The following is a 21,315-nucleotide window of genomic DNA, read 5'->3' as shown; positions in this document are numbered from 1 at the left end:
GAAGCAACCTCTCAGCTTGTTTGTTCCTTGATTCTCAGTCACATTGACTACTGCACTACACTACTTGCTGGTTTGCCCTCTGATCTGTTATCATGCCTTCAGATGATCTTGAACAATGCTGCCAGAGTCGTTCTTAGAAAAAAAAAAACCAAAACAAAAAAACAAACAAAAACCAAACAAAAGCAAAAAAGAAAACCACCAACCAAACAACAACAAAAACGATAATGTTACCCTTCTCTTGCTTCAACTTAATTGGTTGCCCATCCAGTACAGAATTCAGTACAAAATTGGCATATTGGCTTATCGCCAGTGCAAAAGTTCCCTCCCATCTTACTTATCTTCTGTCCTTCATATTTATCCTCCATCCCGTTCTCTCAGGTCTTCTGGAGAACAGCTCATTCGAGTCCCCAAATTCTCTTCAAAGACATTAAAAATTTTGGACAAAGGGCTTTTCAGTATTTCAGTATCAAGCACCTTCTGTTTGGAATTCTCCTTCTCTGGATCTCCGGCACTCACCAACTCCGTCCTCTTTCAAAAAACCCTGAAATCCCGCCTGCTCAAAATTGCCTTTGGATGTGACGAAGCATAGTTCTTTGTCTCCTCCCACCCTCTGCACTCCCCTTGTGTCTCCTCCCACCCTCTGCACCCCCCTTGTGTCCCCCCCACCCTCTGCACTCCCCTTGTGTCTCCTCCCACCCTCTGCACTCCCCTTGTGTCTCCTCCCACCCTCTGCACTCCCCTCCTCCCACCCTCTGCACTCCTCCCACCCTCTGCACTCCTCCCACCCTCTGCACTCCTCCCACCCTCTGCACTCCTCCCACCCTCTGCACTCCCCTTGTGTCTCCTCCCACCCTCTGCACTCCTCCCACCCTCTGCACTCCCCTTGTGTCCCCACCCTCTGCACTCCCCTTGTGTCTCCTCCCACCCTCTGCACTCCCCTTGTGTCTCCTCCCACCCTCTGCACTCCTCCCACCCTCTGCACTCCCCTTGTGTCCCCACCCTCTGCACTCCCCTTGTGTCCCCACCCTCTGCACTCCCCTTGTGTCTCCTCCCACCCTCTGCACTCCCCTTGTGTCTCCTCCCACCCTCTGCACTCCTCCCACCCTCTGCACTCCTCCCACCCTCTGCACTCCTCCCACCCTCTGCACTCCCCTTGTGTCTCCTCCCACCCTCTGCACTCCTCCCACCCTCTGCACTCCCCTTGTGTCCCCCCTCCATTGTAGTATTCCTGTGGTGTGTGTGCGTGTGGGTTGGTGCTTGAGCGCGTGCGTGCGTGCGTGCGTGCGAGTGTGTGTGTGTGTGTGTGTGTGTGTGTGTGTGTGTGTGTGTGTGTGTGTGTGTGTGTGTGTGTGTGTGTGTGTGTGTGTGTGGCTTTTCCCTGCGATTATTCATATATCCGCAATTTGTAGTATTGTATTGGTGGATACTGATCCTGTTTTCCACTTCTACGCCTTCATGCATTGTTTCATATGAGGCGCTTACAGCCCATCTATGGGGAGTTTGCGCCATGTAAGTACATTATCTTATCATTATTATTATCATTACATTCTCTCGTACACAGAGCACACACACACACAAAGTATAGGCAAGCCTTCCAGTTGTCTTTTCTCGTGGCGGTTCTTTTCACTTCAATAAAGCCACGTGTTATTTATGTCCTTTATCCCCCACAAATAACGACGACGATGACTGTTTTCCTTCAATAAAGCCACGTGTTAGTTATGTCCTTTATACCCCCAAATAACAACGACGATGACTGTTTTCCTTCAATAAAGCCATAAGTCATTCATGTCCTTTATACCCCCAAATAACAACGACGATGGCAACAACACACACTATTACCTACGATTATTTATTGTTAAATCGATTTGTTTTCCTTCAGTAAAGCCACCCGTCAATCCTGTCTTTATACCCCACAAACAACAACGACAATGACTGTTTTCCTTCAATAAAGCCACCCGTCAATCCTGTCTTTATACCCCATTTATACCCCACAAACAACAACGACAATGACTGTTTTCCTTCAATAAAGCCACCCGTCCATCCTGTCTTTATACCCCACAAACAACAACGACAATGAAAACAACATACACCATTAATATAAACATTCTATTATCAGATAGTTTCTTTTCTTGATTTGACATCGAACAAAATATACACATAAATCATTTTCCGTGCACATTCTGAGCATCTATTTGAATTACTTTTGACGGGCGCAGTAGCCGAGTGGTTAATGAGTTGGACTTGAAATCTAAAGGTCCCAGGTTTGTGCCCGAACCCCCTTCGTATGTATACGCAAGCAGAGGACGAAATACGCACGTTAAAGATCCTGTGATCCATGTCACCGTTCAGTGGGTTATGGAAACAAAAACATATCCAGCATGCACCCCCCAGAAAACGGAGTATGGCTGCCTACATGGCGGGGTAATACGCGTACAAGCCCATTCGTGTACATACGAGTGAACGTGGGAGTTGCAGCTCACGTCTTTCACTCCCTCTCTTTTCTTCCGTCGATCCAGTGAAGTCCGCGAAACACCACACTGGGGCGTCTGTCATTTCTTCTTCCGGTACAGCCCTGCACTGGGGCGTCTGTCATTTCTTCTTCCGGTACAGCACTCCACTGGGGCGTCTGTCATTTCTTCTTCCGGCACTCCACTGGGGCGTCTGTCATTTCTTCTTCCGGTACAGCACTGCACTGGGGCGTCTGTCATTTCTTCTTCCGGTACAGCCCTGCACTGGGGCGTCTGTCATTTCTTCTTCCGGTACAGCACTGCACTGGGGCGTCTGTCATTTCTTCTTCCGGTACAACACTTGAGGAAACAATTTAAAACTCCAAGGATACGTTTTCGTTTGTTTGTTTTGTTATGCATGTTAGAAAAAGATGTTTTCAGTTCCTTCATTCAAACTTATTCAACTGTTCAAACTGTCGCTACTGAAATTAAACGATTAACTGAGAAACAAACTTGATGATTGTCAAACTGATCAACATGCTGATAAAAACCACCCCAGCCCGGAAAAGGAGCCCACAGACGTGCAGACTTACTTTGTCACGGGGAGACGATGACTTGTGAGCTCGTGATCGTCCTCTCTGGAATAAATTATTTATTCATTAGGCTTGTTCTTTCTACATTTTAGTTGTTCTTCTTTTTTTCCTTTCCCACTTCCTGGCCCTCCTCTCAATCACAGTTTCTCTTTTGGCGGAAGAGCTCTCAGCATCATCTTCAGCTGAAATTTACTGTTCATACTGTTTATTAGAATTGATATTTACCCAATTATAACATACCCATTTATTTTCAATCTATTCTTTTAATGGTGACGAATTCAATATTGTTTATTTTATTAATTCCGTCCCTGCCCTACATGCCAGAAGGCAAAACAGAGAGTAAGTAAGTCAGTAAGTTATCTGTTGATCGGTGTGTTCATTCCAACATTGTCCTGACGTCAGTAAGTTATCTGTTGATCGGTGTGTTCATTCCATCATTGTCCTGACGTCAGTAAGTTATCTGTTGATCGGTGTGTTCATTCCATCATTGTCCTGACGTCAGTAAGTTATCTGTTGATCGGTGTGTTCATTCCAACATTGTCCTGACGTCAGTAAGTTATCTGTTGATTGGTGTGTTCATTCCATCATTGTCCTGACGTCAGTAAGTTATCTGTTGATCGGAGTGTTCATTCCATCATTGTCCTGACGTCAGTAAGTTATCTGTTGATCGGAGTGTTCATTCCATCATTGTCCTGACGTCAGTAAGTTATCTGTTGATCGGTGTGTTCATTCCATCATTGTCCTGACGTCAGTAAGTTATCTGTTGATCAGTGTGTTCATTCCATCATTGTCCTGACGTCAGTAAGTTATCTGTTGATCGGAGTGTTCATTCCATCATTGTCCTGACGTCAGTAAGTTATCTGTTGATCGGTGTGTTCATTCCATCATTGTCCTGACGTCAGTAAGTTATCTGTTGATCAGTGTGTTCATTCCATCATTGTCCTGACGTCAGTAAGTTATCTGTTGATCGGAGTGTTCATTCCATCATTGTCCTGACGTCAGTAAGTTATCTGTTGATCGGTGTGTTCATTCCATCATTGTCCTGACGTCAGTAAGTTATCTGTTGATCAGTGTGTTCATTCCATCGTTACTACACTCAACACGTCACTTTGTCCTGACGTCAGTAAGTTATCTGTTGATCGGTGTGTTCATTCCATCATTGTGCTGACGTCAGTAAGTTATCTGTTGATCGGAGTGTTCATTCCATCATTGCTCCACTCAACACGTCACCTTGTCCTGACATCAGTAAGTTATCTGTTGATCAGTGTGTTCATTCCATCATTGCTCCACTCAACACGTTACCTTGTCCTGACGTCAATAAGTTATCTGTTGATCGGTGTGTTCATTCCGTCTGCATATCGTGCTGACCACAGCACTGAAACCACTCTCCTTCACATCCTGAACAATCTACTGCTAGCGTCCAACTCAGGAAAAATTTCCCTTCTTACTCTTCTTGACTTGTCAGCCGCCTTTGACACGATAGACCATTCAATCCTTCGTTCCCGTCTTCATTTTACATTTGGCATCAACAGCACTCTTCTCAAATGGTTCAAATCTTATCTCACTGATCGATTCCAGTTTGTCATCGTCGATAATGTCCAGTCTGAACCTGTTAAAATCAAACACGGAGTCCCACAGGGATCTGTTTTAGGCCCAGTTCTCTTCACACTGTGCACTGCTCCTCTCGCTGAAATTATCAACCACCACACTGTTAGTCATTATTTCTATGCTGATGACACTCAACTTCAGAAGAGTGATATCCCTGAAAAATTGTCCTCGCTCTTGCAAGAAACATCTGAATGCTTCCTGGACATTCAAAACTGGATGACTCTAAATAAGTCACAATTGAACGCAGACAAAACCAAAGCAATGATCATAGGAACTAAACAAAAACTCTCTTCCATCACAGCTGACAAAATCAAACTTGGCAGTACATCCATCCCTCTTTCCAGCTCAGTCAGGAACCTCGGCGTTGTCCTTGACAATACACTGTCCATGCAAAAATTTATGTCAGACATGTCAGTCCTGCTACTGTCAATTGCGACGCATCAGTTCCGTCCGGAATTATCTGTCCACCAACGCACCATCTAGCTAGACTTGTCGTTTCTCTCATTCTCTCTCGCCTTGACAACTGTAACTCTCTATTGTCTGGTTTGCCTGCTTCATCCATTCAGTCCCTTCAGCGCATACAAACCTCTGCTGCCCGAATCGTCCTCAGAAAGAAAAGATCTGAGCACATCACTCCTATTTTGCAACATCTCCATTGGTTCCCTGTCTCACACAGAATAAAGTATAAGATCAGCAATCTATGTTATAAATGCATTCACAAATCTGCCCCTGCCTATCTCTGTGGCTGCCTTCACCTCTACACTCCATCTCGCTCTCCACGATCGGCTTCGGATCCCCTCTGTTTACGCATACCCAGATTCAAACACTCCACTGTTGGACGCCGTTCTTTCTCTGTCTCTGGACCTTGCATTTGGAATGAACTTCCTCTTTCACTTCTTCAGGTCTCCGCACTCGGCTCTTTCAAGTCTGGCCTTAAAACCCACCTCTTCCCAAGATAGCCTCCCTACCCTGCCTCTTCCATGTCTTCAGTTTCTTCAGTTTTAGAGTTATGCGTGCGTGTAAATGACTGCTGTGAAAGCGCTTAGATTTGTCTCTACACAAGATTCAGCGCTATATAAATACTATCATTATTTACTATCATTGCTCCACTCAACACGTCACCTTGTCCTGACGTCAGTAAGTTATCTGTTGATCGGTGTGTTCATTCCATCAGGAGGAGGAGGGATTTTGTTTAATGTCCCGTCACACATATCGCTGATTGAAGACATTTTGTTAAAGTATTTATGAATACATTTGAGTATTATCGGTTAGAAGGGGCGGGAAATGTGAATGAATGGAGGTTTGGGGGAAACTGGGCAAATGAGGGTGAAAATTTTTTAATGAGGGTGAAATTTGAAAAAAAAAGAAGTAAATACAATTACAGGAAATTACTTAAAGGACTTCGTAAAAGAGAAGTCGTTAAACTGACAAGCGAAACAACTGAAAATGAATGCAAAAAGTCAAAAACATCAACGTTCTCAGTCATTGCTCCACTCAACACGTCACCTTGTCCTGACATCAGTAAGTTACCTGTTTATCGGTGTGTTCATTCCATCATTGTCCTGACGTTAGTAAGTTATTTGTTCATCAGAGTGTTCATTCCATCATTGCTCCACTCAACATGTCACCTTGTCCTGACGTCAGTAAGTTAGTTATCTGTTCATCGGAGTGTTCATTCCATCATTGCTCCACTCAACATGTTACCTTGTCCTTGGAGGAGTAGGTCAATAAGGCATTTATCAAATGTCAGTAAGTTATCTATCAACAGAAATGTTCATCCTTTCACCTCTCACCTTGTCCTTGGGGGAGGAGGACCGGTCTGTCAACAGAAATGTTCATCCCTTCACCTCTTACCTTGTCCTTGGGGGAGGAGGACAGGTCTGTCAACAGAAATGTTCATCCCTTCACCTCTCACCTTGTCCTTGGGGGAGGAGGACAGGTCTGTCAACAGAAATGTTCATCCCTTCACCTCTCACCTTGTCCTTGGGGGAGGAGGACAGGTCTGTCAACAGAAATGTTCATCCCTTCACCTCTCACCTTGTCCTTGGGGGAGGAGGACAGGTCTGTCAACAGAAATGTTCATCCCTTCACCTCTCACCTTGTCCTTGGGGGAGGAAGACCGGTCATCCTGGGAGCGTCCTCTCTGACGCCGGAGGTCGTCGTTCTCCCTCTTGAGCTCGTCCAGCTTGACCCACAGCTGGCCCATGCTGCCCGTGGCCGTGCGTGACTGTCTGGCAGGTGTGGTCTGCCCCGCCCTGCCCCCTGCCCCCTGACCTCTGCCCCCCTGACCTCCCTGCTGCAGTCTGCTGTTCTCCGCTATCAGCGCCTCCAGCAGCACCTGGCCGTCATACAATGCTATGTGACACAATGCCATGCAATGCAGTTCACTGCAATGCAATACACTACAAATTAAAGCAATTCAATACAGTACAATACAATTCAGTACAATATAATACAATGCAATACAATACAACGCAACACAATACAGTGCAATGCAATAGCACATGATACATAATTATTCATTCATCCATGTCAAATGAATTGTGCACCCACAGGCTCGTCTCTCAACCCTCATAATATCTAAGCCCACAGCCGAGTCCAACGTACACACAACGTGACACTGTACTGCGCTATATTGTACTGCAGTGTCGTGTATCATACTGTATTGTATTGCGCTGTATTGCACTGAACTGTATTGTATTGTATTGCACTGAACTGTATTGCATTGCACTGAACTGTATTGTATTGCACCGAACTGTATTGTATTGCACTGAGCTGCACACTGTATTGTATTGGAATGTATTGTATTGTACTGTATTGTATTGCACTGTGCTGTATTGCACTGAATTGTATTGTATTATACTGAACTGTATTGTATTGTATTGTATTGCACTGTACTGGACTGCATTGCACTAAACTGTACTGTATTGTACTGCACTGTATTACACTGTATTGCACTGCGTTCTATTTCACTGTGCTGTACCTGAGCCTTCTCCAGCAGATGCCGTGTCTGCTGGTCCCGTGTCTTCAGCAGCAGCACGTGATTCAAGCCGCTGGTGAAGCTGCGTGCCTCCGTCAACAGGTCCCTCTGTGCTGCTGACGTCACGCCTCCCCCGCCGTCCTTCTTCCCGCCGGACATGGTGACGGCGCTGGGGTGGGGAGTGGGGGTGAGGGAGTTGTTCAGAGGGAGGGGGGTGGTGGGGGTGGACGCAGAGTTGTTTGAGGATGATCTGTCCTTGCCTGTAGTGGTTGGGTGGGTGGATTTTAGGAACAAAGGTCAAAGTTAGGTCAGTGAAAGATCGCAATAAAATACAAGAATAGAATAGAATGGAACAGAACAAAACAAGACAGAATGGAACAGAACATGTCTTTTTTACCATGCGCACGCCGGTCACGTCAGATACTGGGGTCGGGGTATTTTTCAAAGATACAAATGTGAATTGGAAATCATATTTAAACCCAATCATGAAATGAGTCTTCCGTCCGACCGACGGATGAGTAGACAGGCAGGCTTATTTGTCAGTGTGTGTCCTCATATGGGAGAAGAGGCCGATTCTAGATGCCCAGCACTTCCCACAGGTGTGGAAAACGTCTCCAGAAGTTGAGCCCTGCTTCCTTCGCTCACGCTTCTCCTTAATGGCCAGCGTTCTCTTGTTTTCAAACGTCTTTATGCCACTAGAGCACAGCGTCCTCCAGCGACAGCAGTCAAGGACATCAGTTTCCCAGGAAGCGATGTCTATGTCACAGGCTTTGAGGTTTGTCTTCAAGGTGTCCTTGAAGCGTTTGCAAGGTCTTCCAAGTTCGCGGTGGCCTTCCTTCAGCTGGCCATACAGTAGCATCTTCGGGATCCTGCTGTCTGTCATGCGGACAACGTGTCCTGTCCAGCGTAGCTGGCACTGGATCAGCAGGCTTTCGATGCTGGACAGGCCGCTCCTCTCTAGGACCTGGAGGTTGGAGACTCTGTCTTGCCATTTTATGCCGAGGATCTTTCGTAGGCATCTCTGGTGAAACTGCTCAAGTTGTTAATGTGACGGCGATACGTCGTCCATGTTTCACAGCAGTACAACAAGGTGGTCACCACAACAGCTCTATTGGTTTTGATTTTGGTGCTGAGCCTGATGCCTTTGTTGTTCCACAGCCTGTTGTTGAGTCTGCCAAAGGCGGAGCTGGCCTTGGCAATGCACAGCGTCACTTCTGCATCAAGGGCTCCGTTGCTGCATAGGGTGCTGCCCAGGTAGCAAAACTTGTCAACTGACTTGATCTCTGTGTCATCGATCTTGATTGCAGGTGGGGGGAGGGGGGGGAGGCACTGGCGTTCTGTGAGCTAGCTGGTTGGTACACGGACTCGGTCTTGCTGAGGCTGATGGCGAGTCCAAAGCGCCTGCATGAGGTTGAGAACCTGTCCATAATGAACTGCATGTCCTCATGGGTGTGTCCAGCAAGTGCACAGTCATCAGCAAAGAGGAACTCTCTCAACAGTGCCTCAAACACCCTGGACCTAGCATGGAGTCACCGCAAGTTGAAAAGTTTGCTATCTGTGCGAAACTGAATGTGGATGCTCCAGTCACAGTCTTGGAAGGCGTCAATCAGCATGTCAGAGAAGAGAATGGAGAACAGTGTGGGTGCCAAGACGCAGCCCTGCTTCACTCCATTTACCACAGGGAACGGATCTGACATGTCATTATTTTCCTGTACTCTCGCCTGCATGCCATCATGGAATGACGCAATCAGCTGGATTAGGCTCTCTGGGCAGCCGAACTTTAGAAGAATCTTCCTCAGGCCACGGCGGTTCACTGTGTCGAAGGCCTTAGTCAGGTCTACAAAGACCATGCAGGAGCTCCTTGTTCTGCTCACGGCACTCTTGCATCTGGTGTACGGCAAATACCATGTCACATGTTCCCCTGCCTGAGCGGAAACCGCACTGTGCTTCAGGGATGACTGTGTTGGAGACATGGTCAACCAGTCTGTTCAGTATGATGCGGGTGAAGATTTTGCTGGCGATGCAGAGATTCCACGGTGGTTATCGCAGGATGTTTTGTCTCCCTTCCGTTTGTAGATGTGGGCATCTGAAGCATCCTTGAAATCCTGGGGGACCTCCCCTCTCTCCCAGATAGACTGGAACAGAGCGGTCAGCTTGTCTGTCAGCACCTCGCCTCCATACTTGTAGATGTCGGTCTGGATTCCATCCGCTCCTGGTGCTTTTCCTGACGTTGTCAGCTTCAGGGCCTTCTGGGTCTCGGCCTTGGTGGGAGGGGCAGCAAGCGAGTCATTGACTGGTAGCTGTGGGAGGGCTGCAATTACCTCGTCAGATACGAACGAGTCCCTGTTGAGGAGGTTGTTGAAGTGCTCTGCCCAGCGGGCAAGGATGTCTTTCTTGTCTGTCAGGACGGTGGTCTGGTCTAAGGCTCGGACAGGGGTTGATCCTGTGACTCTCGGTCCATACACAGCTCGGAGACTATCATGGAAGGTCTTCGTGTCGTGAGCATCAGCAGCGGACTGAAGCTCTTCGGACTTTCTCTCCCACCAGGTGTTCTTCATCTCACGCAGCCTCTTCTGTACGAGTTGCTTGGTTTGCAAGTACTGGTTATTCTTCCTCTGGCAGTCTTTATCGGAAATGTGATCCTGATGCCGTATATGCAGTGTGTTCAGGAGCTTGGAGATTCCAGAGTCGTTCTCGTCAAACCAGTCTGTGGCTCCTCTGTACAAAGCCGAGTGTGTCAACTGCTGCTGTGTACACAGCATCCCTAAAGGTGCTCCATACCTCTTCTACATCAGTCGATGCAGGAATGTCTTGGAGAGCTGCTTGGATTTGCTGCTGCAGCACGTCCTTGGTGACAGGGAGGTGGTGGATATTCAGCTTCCTAGGGGGTTTCTGCCTGGCTGGTTGGAGCTTGCATGCAAGTCTGATGTTCATCTTGCTGTGTACCAGGCGATGGTCCGACCAACAGACTGCTCCTCTCATGCAGTGTGTAATGGAAACATCACCTCTGTCCCTCTGCTGGATAATCACATAGTCCAGCATGTGCCACTGCTTGGAGCAGGGGTGCATCCATGTGTTCTTGTACTTGTCCGCTTGTTGGAAGAGGGTGATGGTCAGTCCATGCTGCGCGCAGAGTGAGAGCAAAAGCAGTTCGTTGGAGTTGCACTTGCCAGTGCCGTGCTGTCCTAGGACTTTTGGCCACGAGGAGAAGTCCACACTGACGCGGCCATTGAAATCCCCAAGGATGATCAGCCTGTCCTTTCTGTCTACCGCTGAAATGGTGCGGCTGAGCTCTTCGTAGAAGGCTTCTGTGATGTCATCAGGGTTGGTCATTGTTGGGGCATAGCAGCTGATGACTGTGGAGAAGTGATCCTCGGACAGCTTCTGACGCAGGGTCAACAGCCTATCGTTTATCCCATGTGGAAGGCTGTCAAGCTGTCATGCAAGTTTGGTTTGTATGGCAAAGCTCACGCCTGAGGTTCTTGGGGTGCCATCTGGCTTCCCAGTGCAGTAGAAAGTGTAGCACCCTCCAACTTCCTCCAGCTGGGTTTCACCGGCAAACCTGGTTTCGCTCAGGGCTGCTATGTCCACCTGGTAGTGATCAAGCATTCTAGCAATGAGTGCTGTGCGCCCTTCTGGTCTGTCATCTCTGTCCAAAAGGGTGCGAACATTCCAGGCACCCAGAGTCAGGGCATGACTCCTGGTTCTTTTCTTCTGTTGTTTTTGACTGCTAGTGTTGAATGTCCAAGTAGGTGCGGTTTCCTACTAGGTACTAGGTGAGGCAGGCTTTGTTTAGGGATCCTTTTATCTCCCCTTCCCCGTGTGGGCAGAGCAGTGCTGTCCCTAAAAAGGGCTGCTCTGAAGCTGTGGGAGGATACGGGCGCCGCATCTGCCCCAGCCTACAGCGGACGACCATCACCCCACAGCCGCCTGCGTGCAGAGTCGTGACTAGGAACTGCCAGCAGCATCCTCTGCCTGTCCCCGTTTCCACTTCTCCATCGCTGCAGGGCTTGTGAAAGCTGGGTGATAAAGGACTAGCTCGTTCTGACATTTGCCTGGTTGCCTGACCAGCACAGGTGACTTTTTTTCTTTCTTTTTTTTTTTTAGTGAAGAGTTGTGCAGTCCCTTCCCCACTCTCTCGCCTACCGACGCTCACAGTCCCACAGGTGCAGATACTGCCACATGTTGAACGGCCTCGGCAGGTGCAGGTTTTTTCTTTGGAGTTCCGTCTCCTAGGAGGACTTCCAGCCAAGGATAAGAGCTCCCCCTGCCCTTTGGTCATCCTCTTCCGCCTTCACAGCCGTTCGGAAAGGTTTCCTCCTCCGCCTGGTCCGTCGTTGGGAGACTTAAAATGCGGCAGGTAGTACTGGGTTACATGGTATCAGTAGCAAGGGCTATGCCCCTGACCTGACAACAGGGATCCTGAATACAGCAGGATTTTTGACACATATGCACAAGTTGGTAAATTCTTGTACAAGCGCAGCCCCCCTCTCCACCTACACACACACACACACACACACGCACACACACACACACACGCACGCACGCAGAGCCTATCAACGCGTGTGCTCACTTGACTTTACGCCACATATTGCACACTCCATACGGACGGGACTGATCACTAGATTCACAGTGAAATGGGTGCTGGTTGCACAGCTCTCTTTTGTCCACCTCGGGTTGGTTCCACAGACAGGAGAACAAGCTGTTGGCGAAGTGATTTGTTTTGGTCCGAATACTTCAGCTCCGGGATGCTGAGAAGAGCTCAAACATTTTGAAAGCTGGATATGATTCATCCCAACAGACTGACTCTGCTTTAGTCGTCGCTTACAGTATTTATCATCTTCCTTTAAAATATTCCCGTGCTGAACAGTAGCAGCGAAGGCAAACACACTTTCAGTGGTAGCCATGAAGAAGTCAGCCATGAGTCCAAACTTTTTGAGGCGCCGTTGTGCTTTCTTGGCATTTTTTTTCCTGTTTTTCTTCAAATTCAGATCATTAGAAAAAGCTCAGGCCGAGAAAGTTGAACTCACTGGTGATCTCTACTTGCTTTTCTTTAATTATAAGAAGGAAAGGGTTAGACCTGGTCTTCCTAAAAATGTGTTGTTGTTTTTATGCGCTTCTATGTCGTTTTGATCACAGCAGCTGGCAGGTTCCGGTACTTCTTTGCTGTAGTTTGACTCGTCACAGTCAGTGTTCGTAATAATCCCTTCTACAGTAGTATCACTGGCAAACCTGACCATGGTATTGCATTCACCATGAGTTGCACAGTCACGTGTAAATAATGAATACAACAGTGGGGATACAACACATCCTTGTGGGACGCCTTTGTTGAGAATACAGGCAAAGGAGGTGAGGTCACCAACTGCAACGACTTGTGCATCTCAGAAAATGTAGGATCCATGCATAAGTCAGTTCAGAAATTGCACATCATCCTGCTCTTCTTTCTTTTCCATGAAAGCTTTAACAAAAAACACGGGAATATAAAGCACTGTAAAGATACAGCAGTTCTTTACTGGACTGGTAGTTGTTCCGTATGTTTACCTTGGGGAGGTTTTAGTAGGCATTCGTCGGTCAGTGTTAACCATGGATAAAACCTAAATCACACACACACAGACACACACACACAGACAAACACACAACCAGCATTGTCAGAAAACAACATGAGTCCTCAGATGTTATAATACAAAATAAAGTTGCAATCATACACTCCCCTCCCCCCAGAATACTGTTGACAACTGAGCAACTATTAGGCATCGTGCACACACACACACACACACACACACACACACACACACACACGTATATATATATATATATATATATATATATCGCCATTGATCAGGGCACGCGGTACATTTGGGCATGGCGCTGTGTCCTTGGGAACGAGAGTCACTTTACTCTTGAGTTTCCTAACTCCACCTAGAAGTGAAGGGTACATGACTTCGGCTCGGGAAATTTAAAACGGCGGGAAGAGAGCACTGGGCCCCGCCTCCTGTGCCGAGCACCAGACATGGTGGATATACTTTCACTGCCCCAATGATCGTAAAAGTTAGGGAACCTTTAACTTAAAGAGAAAGTTACGGACAGTAGCAATTATAAACAAATGCCAACACACGTATGATATCATTGTGAATAAAGAAGTTTCAGTTTAAGTAGCTCAAGGAGGCGTCACTGCGTTCGGACAAATCCATATACGCTACACCACATCTGCCAAGCAGATGCCTGACCAGCAGCGTAACCCAACGTGCTTAGTCAGGCCTTGAGAAAAAAAATAGATAAGCTTACATAAATAAATAATAATTATGATATATAAAAAAGGTAGTAGTAATGAAAATAATAATAAAACAATAATAATAATAATAATTAATAAATAATTAAATAAATAAGACAACAATGATGATAAATAAGCAAATAAATGTAAAACATGAAGACACACATTCACACATACACCCACACATGCATAACAGATATGCACCAAACACGCATTTTCACAGATATGAAAGCACAGTCAAATACATATAAATGTACATGATCTCCAACACACACACACACACACACACACACCACACATTACACTGCACCTCCTCTACCCCCCTCCTCCACACATTTCTAGTCTATGTACCGCAGCTTCCACGGCACACATACACACACACACACACACAAACACGCACACACACACAGATGAACACTTACTTGTACAAGCACACACACACACGCCCATATCTCCCCCCCCCCCCCCATATATATAAAGATATATATATATATATAATATACGTTCCAATATCCTGTTGCTCCCACAGTGTAGGCATGCATACACTCACAAACCTCATCCTCTACCCCACCTCCTCCCTGCACCCCCACCTCCCCCTCACACACACACACACACACGCACAGAACTCTCCTGACACTTGTGTACACTTACACTCTCACGCATGCACAAACGCACTCAAAAACACAGACCCACACATACACACAAACACACACATACACACACGCATAGAGGCTGCCACTGATTGGCCGCAAGAGGGATGGGAAAAGATCTCTGATGCCAAGAACGTGGCGTCTAGTGTGTTGCTCAGTCTATTGTATTTGGAAAAGCCCACAGAGACTCTGTTCCGTTTTGAAGAAATTTGCGCAATGTTGGTTTGGAAATGATGCCGATATTTGTTTGATTTGCAAAGCATCGTGCTCTACCTTTCATGTTAAACTTACGGCCGCTCCCTCTCTCTGCTTTTATTTCTTTGAGGCGATCGATGGTGTGATGGCCTTGTACCTGTTCTTTTTGATATTCTTTGATTTTTCTGAGGATTTCCGATTTTCCTAGATGTAGGCCGCTCGTTGGTGTTGCGTTACCAGCAAGTCTGTCAGCTCGCTCATTTCCCTTAACACCTGCATGTCCCGGGCAGTATGACCATGTGAGTTTTTTTTTTATCTAAAAGTTGCGCATTGCCTTATGCCACTCTGGGCTTCCCATTCCGTTTTCAATTTTCTATATGAAGTTCATTGACTCAATGTGAATAAAGAAGCAATCATGCAGCCGTGTCCACACAAATACAATAGTAAATAAGGATGGGATAATGCACTCGTGTCCTCACACACACACACACACACACACAACGTTACCGAATGATCGAACAACAGATCGACCAATGGCAGCTGACAGTTTGGAAGGCCATACAGTACACATTTCCCCGAACAATTCCAGCTTCTGTTCACCAACACCGTCAGCCAACAAACAATCCCTCCACGCTGAGCACCCCTCCACACAGCACACCCCCTTCCACATGAAAATGAATCCACCGCAGCCACTGAAACCTCCCAGACAACGTGTTTTGTCGCCTCCCGCCGGGAAGAGCGAGACACACGACTGGCAGCAGACGACAAGGAAAGGGAGGTCACTGACTCATCATGGCGGCCAGCATGTCGTTGACTCACTGAGGGCTGAGGCCGCATTGATTACCAGGAAGGTGGATGGACTGAGGACCGGAATGGGGTGAAGGAAGGAAGGACTGAAGGTTGTGAAGAACACGGCTTGCTGCCGGCCCTTTTGTGTGTGTGTGGTGTGGACGGCGTTTGTGTTGGTGTTAGAATGTGGTGTGGTGTGTGTGTGGTGTGGACGGCGTTTGTGTTGGTGTTAGAATGTGGTGTGGTGTGTGTGTGTGGTGTGGACGATGTTTGTGTTGGTGTTAGAATGTGGTGTGGTGTGTGTGTGGTGTGGACGGCGTTTGTGTTGGTGTTAGAATGTGGTGTGGTGTGTGTGTGTGGTGTGTGGTGTGGACGATGTTTGTGTTGGTGTCAGAATGTGGTGTGTGTGTGTGGTGTGTGGTGTGGAAGATGTTTGTGTTGGTGTTAGAATGTGGTGTGTTGTGTGTGTGTGTGTGTGTGGTGTAGACGATGTTTGTGTTGGTGTCAGAATGTGGTGTGTTGTGTGTGTGGTGTGGACGGTGTTTGTGTTGGTGTTAGAATGTGGTGTGGTGTGTGTGTGATGTGTGGTGTGGACGATGTTTGTGTTGGTGTTAGAATGTGGTGTGTTGTGTGTGTGATGTGGACAGTGTTTGTGTTGGTGTTAGAATGTGGTGTGGTGTGTGTGTGTGATGTGGACAGTGTTTGTGTTGGTGTTAGAATGTGGTGTGGTGTGTGTGTGTGGTGTGGACGATGTTTGTGTTGGTGTTAGAATGTGGTGTGTTGTGTGTGTGTGATGTGGACGATGTTTGTGTTGGTGTTAGAATGTGGTGTGGTGTGTGTGTGTGGTGTGGACGATGTTTGTGTTGGTGTTAGAATGTGGTGTGTTGTGTGTGTGGTGTGGTGTGGACGATGTTTGTGTTGGTGTCAGAATGTGGTGTGTTGTGTGTGTGGTGTGGTGTGGACGATGTTTGTGTTGGTGTCAGAATGTGGTGTGTTGTGTGTGTGTGGTGTGGACGGCGTTTGGGTTAGTGTTAGAATGTGGTGTGTTGTGTGTGTGGTGTGTGGTGGTGTCTATGTGTGTGTGTTGTGTGTGATGTGTGTTTATATGTGTGTATTGTGTTGTGGTGTGTTGTGGTGTGTGGTGTGTGGTGGTGTCTATGTGTGTGTGTTGTGTGTGATGTGTGTTTATATGTGTGTATTGTGTTGTGGTGTGTGGTGTGTTGTGGTGTGTGGTGGTGTCTATGTGTGTGTGTTGTGTGTGATGTGTGTTTATATGTGTGTATTGTGTTGTGGTGTGTGGTGTGTTGTGGTGTGTGGTGGTGTCTGTGTGTGTTGTGTTGTGTGTGTGGTGTGTGGTGGTGTCTGTGTGTGTGTGTTGTGTGTGATGTGTGTTTATATGTGTGTATTGTGTTGTGGTGTGTGGTGGTGTCTGTGTGTGGTGTGTTGTGTGTGTGGTGGTGTCTGTGTGTGGTGTGTTGTGTGTGTGGTGTGTTGTGGTGTCTGTGTGTGGTGTGTTGTGTTGTGGTGTGTTATGTGTGTGGTGTGTGGTGGTCTGTGGCGTGGTGTATTGTGTGTGTGGTGTGTGATGTGTATATGTGTGTGTGTGGTGTTGTGGCGTCTATGTTTGTGGTGTGTTGTGTGGCGTGAGGTGTGGTGGTGGTGGTTGTGTGTGTGTGTGTGTGTGTGTGTGTGTGTGTGTGTGTGTTTATTCGGATATATGATAGTGTCATTTACCTTTATTTTAATAGCATCCCTGCCTTCAAATTCAATCAACCTTTTTAGTAAATATGACGAAAACAGTCTTTCTTTCATATATTCCACAATGTTGTCGATGGCATCTTGAAAATGCTTAATAATTTTATTTCGTTTTGATGTATTGTTTGTAATATTACAGTTTACATTCTTCCCGAGAGCTATGTCATCTGCGTAAGCTACTAATGTGGCACCATTTGTGTTGATATTTTTCATATCATAAAGAGTGGGAGAAATCACACTTCCCTGGGGAACACCCATATTGACGGACCTTGATCTGGATAATATACCCCCTAATCTCACCTGGAATGTCCTATGGGATAAGAATGACTTAAGAAATCTAAGAAAACGAAAAGGTGAAATTTCTTGGTGTTATCTTACATTATAAACTTTTTTGGACTAAGCATACCTTATTGAGAAGGCGAGGAAGAAAATAGCTCTATTACGTGCGCTTTCTAGAATCCCTGTTATAAATTATGGCAATAATCTTATCAATGCTGCAATGGGACTAGTCCGCTCAATTATATCATTTGGTCAGGAAATCTATTTCACTGCTTCAAACTCTGATCTTCTTAAACTGACAAACTGGGTTACCGCGATGGGCTTCAATCGACAAAACATACAAAGAAGCTGGTGTTTTACCATTACCTGAACACAGGAAATTAAGTGCCTGTAACTACATGGTAAGGGCTAGAGCTGTTTCAAATTCGGTTGTCTCTGAAATTGATGAAGAAACATACATCTGTAGAGAAATTCGTAACAAAGCTGTATACACGTCCTTGTTCGATTTTACTAAGTCAGTCTTTGAGAGTTGCAGTCTGTCTCTTTCCCAGATTGTGAAAATTCCGCATTGTTTTCATCCGCCTTGGCTGACTGAGCAAGCAAATATTATTTTTACATATGGACAATTAAAAAAGAGTGACAGTCCACTCATTATTGCCTCTCGGGCCAAAGAACTAATTAATACACATTTCAAATATTACCTCCGTGTTTTCACAGATGGATCAATCAGTAGTAACTCTGAAGTTGGAGTCGCTTTTGTAATCCCCGAGCTTAACATTAAAAAGAGATTCCACTTAACTAAAGGTTGTTCAATTTTTACTGCTGAATTGTTTGCAATTCTGATGGCTTTCACCTTTTTTTTTTTTTTTTTTTTTTTTTTTAGTGATATGCCTCTTGTGCCTGCAAAAATCCTTATACTATCTGATTCAAAATCAGCATTGATGGCTTTAAATAATCAATCTTCATCTGAACGAGCAGATATTATGTACGAAATTTTGTATTTAATCCACCAGTTAATTATGCGAGGCTCCGACATTTCACTCTTGTGGGTTCCTGGACATTCTAATCTTCGTGGCAACGAAATGGCCGATTTTTGTGCCAAGGAAGCGGCATCGAACAATTCAGTTTCAATCAATTACAATACCCCTATTTCTGTTTCTGAAGCCTGTACTATTCTTTCAACATATATCTGGAGTTTCAGACAGAAACAGTTCTTAAAAAAACTCAAAGAAGAAGCTCTGGTGGGATCTCTCTCTTCCAGTAAGAAAAGGCACTAACCCCCCAGGATCGATTTCCACAAGAAACCTGACACACAGGCTAAGAACTAATGCATGGTTATGCAGATTTTTGAAACCGTCACCACTATGTATTTGTGTTAAGACCCTTGACATCCCACATTTTGTGCTCGAATGTCCAGATACACATTTACATTTCAAACCCCTTCATGATATGATTACATCCTTTAATCTTCCATTCACCATGTCCAGCGTTTTTCACCCTGGCAAAGAAAATGGTTGGTCTCTGACAAAAACCACAGTTGACCTAATTAAAAGCCATCCAATTGGTTTTTCTAATTTATTTCATCCCCCTTCTTATATATATATATATATATATATATATATATATATATATATATATATATATATATATATATATATGTGTGTGTGTGTGTGTGTGTGTGTGTGTGTGTGTGTGTGTGTGTGTGTGTGTGTGTGTGTATGCTGCAGAGGTTCCCCTCTGTTTTATTTAATCCAAAGTAGTGTTTCGTTTTGGGTGATAGCGTCAGATTTACTTGTAGAGCAAAGTTCCCATTATTCTAATTAGTGGAACTGTTCGACCCTAACATGTAATATGTCGTCTTGATTACATTACGAAACCTTAATTTGATGATAAAGAGTGAGAGACAGTGTGAGTGTGAGTGTGTGTGTGAGTGAGTGGGCAGGGTAATGAGGTGGGGGAATTATAATGGGCGTTTCTGTGCATGCATGGATGTATGGAGGAGGAGGGTGGGGGAGACACGTATGTGGGTATGTGTGTGCGTTAGAATATTTTTTGAGATAATGATATTAATGAAATTTGGTAAATTGATTTGTTAAATATGTTCTTTTTAAATCATACCTTCCCTCAAATCAGAATTTCCTTGTGTTGCTCAGTTAATATTTTATTCAAATGGTTGCGAAAATGTCAGTACAACAAACATTTAATCTGACAATAAATGGTTTCAGTCAGTCAGTCAGTCAGTCAGTGTGTGTGTGTGTGTGTGTGTGTGTGTGTGTGTGTGTGTGTGTGTGTGTGTGTGTGTGTGTGTGTGTGTGTGTGTGTGTGTGTGTGTGTGAACTCAGAACTCATTTAATTGTCGTAAAACCCGTTTTATTATGGACACTATAAACTAAACACAACAAGGAAACAAAAAGTAAAAGCAATAAGTTGTGAGCACATGCAGGATATTCCATAAGACATAGTTATGGACTGCGACTCTGTGTGTGTGTGTGTGTGTGTGTGTGTGTGTGTGTGTGTGTGTGTGTTGTGGTGTTGTGTTGTGGTGTGTTCTGGCATGTGTGTTTGTGGTGTGTGTATGTGTGTGATGAGTGTGGTATGGTCCACCACCGCCACCTCCCTTCTTTCAGCCACTCCCCCCACCCCACCCCTCCCTTCTTTCAGCCACTCCCCCCACCCCTCCCCTCCCTTCTTTCAGCCACTCCCCCCACCCCACCCCTCCCTTCTTTCAGCCACTCCCCCCACCCCACCCCTCCCTTCTTTCAGCCACTCCCCCCACCCCTCCCCTCCCTTCTTTCAGCCACTCCCCCACCCCACCCCTCCCTTCTTTCAGCCACTCCCCCCACCCCTCCCTTCTTTCAGCCACTCCCCCCACCCCTCCCCTCCCTTCTTTCAGCCACTCCCCCCACCCCTCCCCTTCCTTCTTTCAGCCACTCCCCCACCACCACCCCTTCCTTCTTTCAGCCACTCCCCCACCACCACCCCTCCCTTCTTTCAGCCACTCCCCCCACCCCTCCCCTCCCTTCTTTCAGCCACTCCCCCCACCCCTCCCCTTCCTTCTTTCAGCCACTCCCCCACCACCACCCCTTCCTTCTTTCAGCCACTCCCCCCACCCCTCCCCTCCCTTCTTTCAGCCACTCCCCCCACCCCACCCCTCCCTTCTTTCAGCCACTCCCCCCACCCCTCCCTTCTTTCAGCCACTCCCCCCACCCCTCCCCTCCCTTCTTTCAGCCACTCCCCCACCACCACCCCTTCCTTCTTTCAGCCACTCCCCCACCCCACCCCTTCCTTCTTTCAGCCACTCCCCCCACCCCACCTCTCTGTCTATCTATCTATCTATCTATCTATATCGAGAGAGAGAGAGAGAGAGAGAGAGAGAGAGAGCATCATTTATAACCGGACACCCATACCACCCCACAGAGCTTGAGTTGAAACTCATTTCGAAAAGACAACAATTCAAACTGCCCGCATAACTTGGCGAAAAGTCGACATGACAGGAACAACTTTGGTTCTGACATGACAGAGGCAACACTTGGTGAGACTGACATGACAGAGACAATACTTGGTGAGACTGACATGACAGAGACAATACTTGGTGAGACTGACATGTCAGAGGCAACACTTGTGGTTCTGACATGACAGAGGCAACACTTGTGGTTCTGACATGACAGAGGCAACACGTGTGGTTCTGACATGACAGAGACAACACTTGGTGAGACTGACATGACAGAGACAATACTTGGTGAGACTG

General features: G+C 46.4%; 2 protein-coding genes across 3 annotated transcripts in view; both read right to left on the bottom strand.

Moving 5' to 3' along the window:
- LOC143299030 (uncharacterized) overlaps positions 1–6,894 on the bottom strand; it is a 32,115-nt gene extending 25,221 nt beyond the window's left edge. Inside the window, exons 1-2 of one of the 2 annotated variants that reach the window (XM_076612112.1) lie at positions 6,747–6,894; positions 3,041–3,085 (exon numbers count right to left, since the gene is read on the bottom strand). In XM_076612112.1, coding sequence (XP_076468227.1) covers positions 3,041–3,085; positions 6,747–6,854 — 153 coding nt within the window. In that variant the 5' untranslated portion in view covers positions 6,855–6,894. The remainder of the gene's footprint in view (positions 1–3,040; positions 3,086–6,746) is intronic. The other variant, XM_076612114.1, reaches the window with a different exon arrangement.
- On the bottom strand, positions 6,855–15,487 carry LOC143299127 (uncharacterized; the record flags this gene model as incomplete). Its single annotated transcript, XM_076612256.1, has 3 exons — positions 15,252–15,487; positions 7,632–7,888; positions 6,855–6,986 (listed from the first exon to the last, which is right to left on the bottom strand). Coding segments are annotated over exons 1-3 (552 nt in total), but the record flags the coding sequence as incomplete, so codon positions are not given.
- Between the last annotated feature and the right edge of the window lie 5,828 nt (positions 15,488–21,315).

This window comes from Babylonia areolata, chromosome 24, assembly GCF_041734735.1.
Source record: "Babylonia areolata isolate BAREFJ2019XMU chromosome 24, ASM4173473v1, whole genome shotgun sequence".
In the NCBI taxonomy this organism is placed as follows: Eukaryota; Metazoa; Mollusca; class Gastropoda; order Neogastropoda; family Buccinidae; genus Babylonia; species Babylonia areolata.
The sequence above is the reverse complement of the archived record's forward strand: the minus strand, read 5'-3'. Positions and strand labels throughout refer to the sequence as shown.